This window comes from Solanum tuberosum, unplaced genomic scaffold (genome assembly GCF_000226075.1).
Source record: "Solanum tuberosum cultivar DM 1-3 516 R44 unplaced genomic scaffold, SolTub_3.0 scf00093, whole genome shotgun sequence".
NCBI lineage: Eukaryota > Viridiplantae > Streptophyta > Magnoliopsida > Solanales > Solanaceae > Solanum > Solanum tuberosum.
In genome coordinates, this window is record NW_006239018.1 from 75,046 (window position 1) to 85,937 (window position 10,892).

The 10,892-nt window shown below is 35.9% G+C and overlaps 1 protein-coding gene across 2 annotated transcripts; it reads right to left on the bottom strand.

The window, feature by feature from the left end:
- Positions 1–385: 385 nt before the first annotated feature.
- On the bottom strand, positions 386–9,055 carry LOC102581410 (CDPK-related kinase 3-like). Of its 2 annotated transcripts, none has more exons than XM_006347429.2 (11): positions 8,299–9,055; positions 7,095–7,225; positions 6,565–6,606; positions 6,376–6,484; positions 6,182–6,260; positions 3,803–4,099; positions 2,226–2,335; positions 2,016–2,120; positions 1,829–1,891; positions 871–1,038; positions 386–793 (listed from the first exon to the last, which is right to left on the bottom strand). In XM_006347429.2, exons 1-11 carry the CDS (start codon positions 8,848–8,850, stop codon positions 653–655), a joined length of 1,797 nt encoding a protein of 598 aa, XP_006347491.1. In that variant the 5' UTR covers positions 8,851–9,055; the 3' UTR covers positions 386–652. The 2 variants fall into 2 exon arrangements, with proteins under 2 accessions (XP_006347491.1, XP_015164327.1); XM_015308841.1 differs by having other exon boundaries at positions 8,292–8,380.
- Between the last annotated feature and the right edge of the window lie 1,837 nt (positions 9,056–10,892).

A 10,892-nucleotide genomic window follows, 5' to 3' on the forward strand; every position in this document is an offset into this window, starting at 1 on the left:
TTGATTTAGCCCAAAAACTGATACGAGAGTCCATGGTTCGCTAGACAAGTATAGAATTGGCGTAGTGATTGTGTGGGCCATGACCTACAACCTTTGCATGTCTACGAGTCAAAGTCTCATATTGATAGCTGGAAAAAAAATGAAGCTATATATAGTCTTCATATAAGGTGTAGAGATACTCTTAAAAGAAAATCATGCAAACTTAAATCAAACGAGAACAATATCACGCAAGGATATATTTGGATTATCTTAGCCCAACGCAATTAAACAGTAGCTGCAAACATGCAAGTCACTTTAATTTTCTAGTAGGTTGATTACCACTAGCAGAATATGCTCAGCCAAAATAATAGGACTACTACCTAGCTAGTAAATTGTAGAAGAAATGAACTTTTTAAGCTTCAGATTGTCAAACAGCAATTCAGCATGCTCCTTGAAGTTTTCTTCCCCAGAAAAATCAATTACACAGATCCAAAATCCAAATCGCTAGTTATTAAAGAATAATGATCCTCACAACATCAATTGGATATCTTTGACACTAGATAAGTTTAACACTTTCTATTACTGCACAAAAGAAAAAAAGAACGAAAAGAATAGAAACTATAATCTCTTGTTCTCTCTTTGAAGCAACTGGTGTGCGCTCTGTGCAGCCATGTTATCGATGATGTCTTGTGCTTGAACTTCGCATTGTCACACCATGCAAAAATTTGGTATACCCAAGGAAACTCAATTTCCTATCGGATGGTCTGATCCAATCCTTGAGAAAAGCGTAAGCCGTAGGGCCCAAATTCATTTCCTGCAAACACAGATATCACATCAAAAATAGCTAAGATGGATCAAAATACAGGCACTGCCAGTACACCCTTCGCTTACCTGAGCTAATTCCTCAATAGAAATGACACGGTTTCCTTCTTGCTCAAAATAATTGAAAGCGGCACTAGCAATATGTTCCCAGTTTTCAAGAGCCTCAAGCTGATATGTACTAATTGCAGCAGCACAGAACTCTTCAAACTCCATTTGCTTATAAGATAATGGTTCCAGCTTCAATTTAACAAACAAAAATATGAGTTCAAAATTGTAGAAGTGATAAGATGTTATGTTATGTTCAAACAAAAAGATACAAGGTGCAAGTTCATGGATTTATGATCTAGAAAGAAGAAATTTCACATGCTTTTCAGGAATCAACAAACTGTTAGGATTTATCTTTTCATTTGGCAACTAACTATTCCTCAATGCCATAGGAAAATGACACCTTTTTACTTAAATGCTACTCAGAGCGGGGCTTTCAGAATGAAGATGATATTATTTCTTGTTTGAAAGAGTGAAAAAAATGAGTTAAGCAATATACAGGAGGCATAGTAGCAGAAATAGAAAGATAACCGTCCCATTGTATTTAAATTTAGAAACAATGAGTGACATCTTGGTCGAAGAGTCCCTTTTAACCTATGTTGCTCAGACTCTTCCAAAATATTACCATGTGTGTGTCAGATCCTCCAAAAGCTATGCATTTTTGGAGGATCCGCGATGGGCATGGCAACATTGTTGGAGAGCTCGAGCAACATAGTGTTTAACTAGTAAGGACACAGAAAGATGAAAAAGATTGCAAGAACAATGTTATCTTCTATGCCCTCTCCAAGGTTATCATAAACAAGTGCATTAAACATGCTAAGCATGTCCCCTCACTCTAGAACCCAATGATTATCACTTAAAAGCATGAATTGATATCTAGGACGTTAATATTGTAATGCATGCACGAATACATAAATGATAGAAGTCGGAGAGAAAACGAACACAATCAGAACAAGTTACTACAATAGCATAGGTGTCTCACCAAATTTATGATGTCAAGAACTCTGGCCTCCCTCATGGCATCAGTTGTTTGTTTCATAAGTGCCTGCACAATCAATTCACGATGATGCAATTAGGAATTGGAAGATAGATGGAGAATTGTTCGAAAAACACTTCGCAAATAATTGTATTTTTTTGTGAAATAAAAATTATACAGTAAGACCACCAACCATCCTAAAATTATCGAGTGACACAGAACCAGCTTTCGGTTCCAATAAATTGAATTGAGCCTTGAGGTATATTAACTCTTCTTCTGTCAATGCTTTTGAAAGAGCCTGCATTATAAGAATAGATTGAAATGATATACACTCTCAAGATAGAAGACTTCAAAAGAATGCTCCAAATAAGCAACAACTGACAACCACCAGTATAGGAATTACCTTCAGTGCTGCACGTTTCAAGGGTGATGTTCGAATATAAGTCTTGACTAATTTAAAGATCAATATGTCTAAGGGTATAAAAGGATTTTCAGTCCTTAACCATGGATGAGCTGCAAATGCAAAAGGAATCCATCAGATCCACAGGGTGAAATGCATGTACAGTAAAATTAATGGAAATTGATACATGCCAAGAGAAATTCAGACACTAAGCAGAGAGTATCTTCCTGTCACATCATTGATAAACGGCCAAATACACAGATAATCCATCAAACTTGGAACAAAATGTCAGTTAGACACCTTAACTCTAACTTGGAGTCTTGGACACCTAAACTTGACAGAATTGTGTTTTGTGAACCCTTCAGCGAATAAAACCTCACAAAACAAAACGTATTTACTTTCACACACTGATGATGTATCAGAAGAACAATAAAATAAAGACACATTTCATTCTAACAAACCATGTTATCCCATAATACCCAAACAGAAAAATATGAATATTTAATCTTCAGCTTGTCCCCTCCTTTCCTGGTCTTTCAAAAACAGTACTTTTCTCTTCATAATCCTTTTAATCCCTTCAGAAAATTGCAGAAGCTTAGTGGCACAAGTTTGGGTCATTACCAACAGTATTATCAAGAAAATTTCAAGGCAACAACTGTAGATGCATTCATCTTGCTTCTCCACCATGGAACAATTCTTTAGAAACAACAATTCTTTGGGGTGGCTGATTAAACCTTCTATGCTCTTTCCAACTATTAATTACTCAATGGGACGATGGTGTTATCAGTAGAACAAGGGAAAAAATGAAGAGGCTAAAATCAGAAACAAAGAGAGAAGAATAATTTAAGAAATCAATGGTGAAGGCTCAAGAAAGTGTTAAGGCAACCACCAACATTTGAACTGATGAAAAGAGGACTGCTCGTTGATGGGCAAGCTTCAGAGTTGGATGCTGTTATTGATGAGCTAAGACAGTCGATGATGGTGGTGATAGAACGTCTTCGAGATCGATCGTGAGGAAGTTTCTAGAGATTCTGTGGCCAAGGCCGTAAAGTCATTGGCAGCAGTGGCTCAGTGTCATCTTTGGGCGGGATGCCAAATAATTTAACATCTCTCAGCCTTTTAGAAGCTTCTGGTTATCTCCTTTTTTAATCCGTACATTGAGACCCGAATTTTTTTTGTTATGAGCTGAACCCCAGCTCTGTGGTTCGTGCAAGGAAGAAGAAAGATATGTTCAAGGGTGGCTGGTTCCGAGGAAGAGTGAGAAAATTGAAGACAGTGAAAGGACGATTGCTATAGTGATCTCTGATGGATGGGGATTATTTTAGAAGAGAATGAGAAACTTAGCAGAAAAGAGGCATGTTACACGCTCAAAAAATGAGTGTCTCATTCATGGTTTGCCACATCAGCGTTTTGTATTTATGGGACATTTTAGTCAATTAGAAGTGTTCAACTGGTCATGACTGAAGATGAGGTGTCTAAATGACATTTTGTGCTATGTTTGAGGGACGGTCTATGTATTTGTCCTTGATAAATGGAACATTTTTGTTATAAAGCTGATAAATTGAACATAAACAACTTACTCAGTGCTTGAGAAGCAGTCATTCTCTTCCTATGGTCTTTATTCAAAAGCCTTTTCACAAAATCTCTGGCCTCTGCTGACACTGCAGGCCAAGGCGAGTCCTCAAAATTAGGATCAGCTCGTAACACAGAACGGAAAATGCCAGACTCTGTACGTGCCCAGAAAGGTCTACTTCCACATAACAAGATATAAGTTATCACACCAATACTCCACATATCTGCTTCAATGCTATATGACCTATGAAGTACTTCAGGAGCAACATAATATGCACTGCCAACAATATCGTTAAGACGTTGATCTGTAAAAGCAGAAGAAATGATTGTTTACATCTTAAGGGCAGTGTTGAATACCAAATTAACAAGGATAGGTAATCTCATACATCATACAGAAAGTAAATGAACATACCCTGCAGAGCAAATTTCATAAGCAAAAACCACCATAAATCAGGAGTACCAATTAAAATGGATCAACAAAATAAAGCATTTCACATCCTTATCACAGAGATGAAACTTAATTGAAATGGAGTATTAGACCTGGCTTAGCAAAGAATAATTAGTGACTGACCGACTGTCATGTGTGATAATAATGAAAAGTTGCATGCCCAATTACAGAAGAACTTCTCAAATCACACCTAATTCACTCATCTTGACATTTCCTAAAATCAATTTGTTAAGCAGCTGACTTGTTGTCCAAGGTGATAAAAATTATCATAAAAGAAAGAGAAAGAGAATCATGCTGATATTTCAATTTACTTATAGCAACTGAACATCTGCGGAAACAAGAGGTATCAACTCCGCTGCTTTTGATTTCTAGACATCCAATATTTATACAACTAGTGTTTTAAATAATAGTTCGGGGACTCATTTTGGGAAAGAGACAACGAAATTCACAGCTGAACTTCCTAGCTGAAAGTCTTACTTCCCCACTGAGCTATCACCACCTTACACAGAAAGCTTGGAGCTATACCATGTAATTTGGCTCACCTCTTGTGCCAAATATTTTTTGATAGGGACCTCTTTTGCCAAATAAGTAAGTAAAGGTTACATCTAAGCCGGGTCTCATCTCAAAGATCTATGTCCTTTATGCAAAATGTGGAACAATGGCAAGAACTCCACAAACAGCACTACAACCTAAAACTATAGGGAAGAGTCTTTGCCTATTAAGATTAAGAAGCTTAAACTGATTTACTTGATATATTTTAAAGAAACAACCAGTTGCTACTGTGGAAATTTGTTAACGTTTAGATAAAGATTGCTTTCCTAATTATGATTAGGTTTCTACTGAGTGCTTTCTGCAGTGTGTTCCACAGTAACTACTCCCTCCCAGAGGCGAACCTGAAGACGATGGGGGCACTACTAAAGGCGGATGCGGGTTAGTCAAAGCACTGACACTTCATAGGAAAATATTGTCAAACAAGTACAACATCGAAGGTATATATAAATATAAATTAAACAAAAATATAACATAGTTCACTCTATTGTTGGATAGTCTTGACCCTCAGTGTACACTTTGAGGTTTCTAGTTCGAACCTCGCCTGAGGTTTTTAATATGCCTTTTTTGAGAAAGAAAAATGACAAAAAGAAAACGCAACATCAGAATCGAACTCAGGACACTCCGCTTGCGAAGAAGCACAATGAACACTGTCGGACCAATGAACCAACTCAGCTTATGTATTTCAGGGTGCACATTTAATTATATGATCCTTATTCAGGTATATACATGTATATACGCATAAAAAAAATTGAAGTAAACGGGTGCACGTGCACCCACTCCCTCAAACGTGGGTCCGCCTTTGCTCCCTCCCCTCCGTTTCAATTTGTTTGTCCTACTTTCCTTTTTAGTCCGTTTCAAAAAAATACCTCTTTTCCTTTTTAGCAACTCTTTAATTACAACTTTCCACATTGCATGTTTAAGACCATAAGATTAAAAGGCATTTTGGTATATTTGACATATTTTTAATTTAAGACCACAAGATCCAAAAGACTTTCTTACTTTCTTAAACTTAGTGTCAAGTCAAAATAGTACAAACAACTTGAAATGGAGGGAGTAGTATATTATAATATTTACCTACAATTACAAAACTGACCCAAGTAATTACACCTGCATCTTTTAAATTTGTCACAAGACGAAAAAGAGATTATTTTCAGATGTGAAGCATCCTAACAGAGACCTTTTGAAATGTGGTAGGCCCCACCTCATCATAAAATTTGATAACAGAAGAGGGCAGGAAGTCAGAAGTTAAAACTCAAGGGATTATTTGTAGATTATGTGCATTTTCAAGAAGCCACGGCATCGGTGGTTATTAAATGACAAGTGATAAATCAACCAAAAGGAAAAAATAAAATCAAAATTGTCTGTCTTATCCAAATGCAATCATTACCTGGTTTAATGAAATCTGATAGACCAAAATCAATCACCTTCATTGGTGAATCCTCGTCTTTCTTTGCAAAAAGAAAGTTCTACAAGTAAATCAAGTTACAGAAGCAGTTAGATCAGTGGAATAAGCGGAGAAAATCTCCCCAAAATGTGATTCACATTCATGAACATTTTTAGTGAGGTTGATTTATGTAGTACCTCGGGCTTCAGATCACGGTGCACCACACCTTGAAGATGACAAAAGGCGACAACATTTAGTATTTGAACCACAATACTTTTGGCATCCTCCTCTGTGTATCTCCCACCTCTGAGAAGGAAAAGAGAAAGGCATTTTACATTTAACTTGCGTTTCTATATTATGCTTAACATCCAAATAGCAAAAATTACCTTGATAGAATTCTGTCCAATAGTTCCCCGCCTTCACATAACCTATTATGAAAGAAAGCATTGGAAGAAAAATAAGAAGTAGACAACTCACTTCATAATTAAGTTAAGGCAACATCAACAACCACATCCTAACCAACGAATACTCAATATCCATTCCGCGCCATTAGTTCCTCTTTCATTCTAATTCAAAAGTCTCTGACATTAATTGAGATCATCGAAGTCTAAAACTTACTCTTACACTGACATACAAATCTTTGACAAATTAAAAAAACTTCTGTCAAGAGTGACCTAATTGAAAGTGTACCAACATGATAGAATTATCTTAAAGCCATTTCAAACAATCATACCAACAAACTGGAGGATATCAAAGGTAAAAAGTTTGGAAATGAAGATTCTTGATAAAATAAAGAGGTACCTTATCAAAGCATAAAATTAGTGTAAAGAAATGATTTCTGACATTAATTGAAAGCATCTATAGAGAAATCAGCATAACTGAAGTAAGACGAGATTGAAGAGAAAGAAAGACATACTCCATTACTATGTAGACATTGTTGGCATCCTCAAATGCATCATAAAACTTGACAAGATTCTGATGTCCAGATAAGGCTTTCAATATCTTCACCTCCCTGCGAACATCTTCGATAGAGATAGCAGTTGTCATCTGCCAAACAACATTCATCCCATCAACAGCCTACTCCCAAGTCAAACTTAAGACCTATTACCATGTCATTTCCAGAAAAGGTAGTATCCACACAACGTAAAGGTGATCCCACTTTAGAGAGAAGGGGGTGGCATATATTTGAATTGCAGTCCACCTTTATATATATGTGTGTGTGTTACAAAACACAACCTTAAGTGTTAAGAATCACCAGAATTAAATAAAATGCTTATGGATGTATCTGACAAGCATCCAACTGCTTCATATAATGTCTCCGACTAAACCCTCAGGGGTTGGCCTGCTGGCAATTGACTTGAGCCTTGGGGTTTGCTCCCTTTCAAGGTCTCAAGTTCGAAACCCACTGGGTGCAAACAATTTCTGAGGGCCATCGGACTGGGTAAAACCTGAATTAACCGTGGTGCACTTGCGGGAAACTCCTTGCCGAGGGCCTGTGCACCCCCGGGATTAGTCGGGGCTCAAAGAGACTCGGACACCCGGTGCAAATCAAAAAAAAAAAATATAATGTCTCCGACTACAGGATTTCATATATAAGTCAGACTAAATGGAGAATCAATATTGACAGAGACAAATGAGGCCCTGGTTAGTTGTCTTAGTATGCCATCAAGTCGGGCGCACTTGTTTCAACACCAACAGATAATTCAAAGATATGTATGCAAAACACAGCAAATTATCACTCACCTTGTAGAACAGCTATAGCTTCTAAAGTTTCTATTAATTGCCTTACGCCATTACTAATCTAGTCTTATAGGTACACTGGCTTGAAACAATTCATTTTTCTTAGATTTCTATTAACATGTATTCTACAATGTGCACTTTTTTCGCAAAACATTCCATGGACATAACACTGTTTTACATTGTACAGGACAAAATTCCCAAATTCCGAAAAGGGAAAACTCCGAAACTACAATAGACTTCCACCTACATTATATAGCTAGCTATGATATCTTATGGATTTAATCTGAATTAAAAAGCTTCTCTAGATTGGGTGATGCTGCACCCTCATAAGATCATGAATGAGTGAAAAATAGCAGCAAATGCATACACATACCACACACCTTAGCTTTGGAAATGATCTTCACAGCCACTGGCTGATTTTTGAGTTCGCCTTTTTTACCTTTTGCCCAACAAGTATGGCCGAAATGCCCTCGACCCACCTCCTTTCCCAATTCATACTTTGATGTCAAATTCTGTGGATAGCCAAAGCTTTTATCAAGTTGTCCCTCACCTTCACCACCTTCATCTTCCGGTATTGGCCCTTCTTTCGGCTTTACTGACGTCCCTCCCTGTCGCTTAAAGATAGCTGATAATATAGGTTTCGCCGGCGATGGCGGTGGAAATGGCCACTTGAATTTCCTTCTCGGTGTTCCAACGGGAGATGGAGATGGAGCTATTCCGGCAGGATACGGGCTCTGAAACGGACTGGCTGTAAATGAGTGAGCTGGCGTACTGTTGTTGGTGTAACTCATCCCATTCCCGACTGATTGACGTACCGGTGAAGGTGGTGGTTTAGGGCGATTGTTGGTAGATACCGCAGAGTTTCCATCTCCGACAGCAACAACGCTACCACCATTATCACCGGAAACACCCTTACTGCAACACTGCCCCATCGAGAAAAAACTCCGATCACGGCCAGTCAAAGTCCACTCATGCGACGGTCAACAAAATCAAAAAGTAGAAAGCAATCACCGGAGAAACGCGTCTTCAATAGAAAATGAAAAATCTATACCCCAGAAAACAGAGTAAATAAAAAATACTAATAATCAGATTTTGTAAATTTCAAAGTACATATATATATTATATTATATTAAAAGAAGCCGAAGAAGAAGAATAAATCAAATCAAAAAAAAGAAAAAAAATAGGATAAAGACTGTAGTTATTGTTGACATTAAAGACATTTTTGGATCAGAAATCTGACGTCAACACGTCAGAAATCTCAAAAACCTTAGCTCTTAATCACTTCTAATTACACTGTTAAACACAACAAAATCTGATTAAAATGAAGACAGAAAATTGCAAATGAAGGACAAAAAGAAACAGCTTAGATGTTGAACGGCCCAAGAAGTTTCTTTCTTTGATAAAATCGCTGCTTTGAAACTTTCTTGTTTGTGTAACTTTCAAAACGCCGTATATTATAAGTTAGTAGGAAAAAAAAAGTCAGTTAAAACTTGTGAAACTCATTGCCAACTTGTCTTTTTGTTAGACTTTTCACATCATCACATATGTTAATTAACCTAAATTAAACATAGGTATTCACATTATGCGTAATAATATCTTGGAATATCCTGTTTTAAACATGTAAAAAATTGATCGATAAACTTTTTCCAAATATATTTCGACCATGTTAATAAGTTTGGAGTGTTCTCATTTATCTCATGGTTAATTGAGAAATAACCATTTTTTAACGTGTTAGTTTTAACTAACTTTTAAATTTTGCGTATATTAACTTAATACCTCGTTTGGTAGAAAGGATAAGGGAATATTAATTCCGAAATTAGCAGTAGGATAAGCTTATCTCATGTCTGATTGGAATAAAATAGCGGAATAACTTATCCCGAGATCGCAGTGTTACTTTTATCCCATATTAAGGGTGGATAATAATCTCGAGATAATTAATTTTGAGATGACTTGTTCTTCAATCAAACGTGCCTTAATAATACTAAATTAGGCTTACAAAGCGAACGTGGTAGAAAATCGTGATTAATTAGAATAAGCAATTCAAATCGAATTATTTTATTAATTTGAAGAGATTTTTAAAATGAAAGTAATATTCAAAAGTCTCTAGTACCTCAAAATAATCGCAAAATTACCAATCTCAAAACAAATATAAAAAAAAAATTATTCTCAAAATTATTATTCTTATCCCGCATCAAACGATATCTAAAGTGTGCAACCCTAAATTAACTAGCACTTAATAAACGTATTGATTGGGTTGGGAGGGTAAGTATATCAAGTAAATTAGACAAGGCACTTTAAAGAAAATATGGTGGAAATTTGAGAATAGCAAAGTATAATAAATACTAGTCAACTACCAAAAAACTATGTGGGTGAGTCAAAGTCATTTGGTGTATTGTTTTTCAATCTCTGGTGCCAAACTAAATAAGGCAATTACAATTATTGGGAGTAAGTGTAACTGTAAAGAGTAGTTGTACATTCAACTACCAAATATTGAATCTTCATTAATTTTCCATGTTAAGAAAAAGACAGAAACAGAAAAGCAATAAAACTTTTAATTTTTATTTAGGTATTAGATCTAAAAATTTCTATTTTTATCTTTAATAAAAAAATTCGAGATCAATTAATATAAATTTTAATTAATCTAATCAGATGATTATTTTAGATTTATGGATTTCCTTTCTTTTCTTGTTTTTTTTTCTCAATTTAGCAAATAAATGATGTTGAAATTAATTAGTTGTTGAACATTTCTACTTTTAGATTGTTGCTTTGATCTATTATGTTGTGATACATGACACATAAGTAGAAATTCAAATAAGAAACTTCATTTGAAATGAGAGAAATTAATTTAAGGCTTCAATATTTTCAATCAGATTCCATAAAATGCATGTGTGAATCTCTCCTCATATATGGCTTACAACATTTGAGGTGGTCCAGCTCAACATTTTTTTCGCAAATAATGTAGTGAAATTAAGAA

Excerpts from the sequence above, each read along its gene's own strand:
- LOC102581410 (XM_006347429.2), bottom strand. The coding sequence starts at position 8,850 with ATGGGGCAGTGTTGCAGTAAGGGTGTTTCCGGTGATAATGGTGGTAGC. Across the intron at positions 1,892-2,015 it reads CACTCGATAATTTTAGGATG|GCACTTATGAAACAAACAAC; the intron begins GTTGGTGGTCTT and ends TTGATTGTGCAG. Across the intron at positions 1,039-1,828 it reads TTCTTGACATCATAAATTTG|CTGGAACCATTATCTTATAA; the intron begins GTGAGACACCTA and ends GTTAAATTGAAG.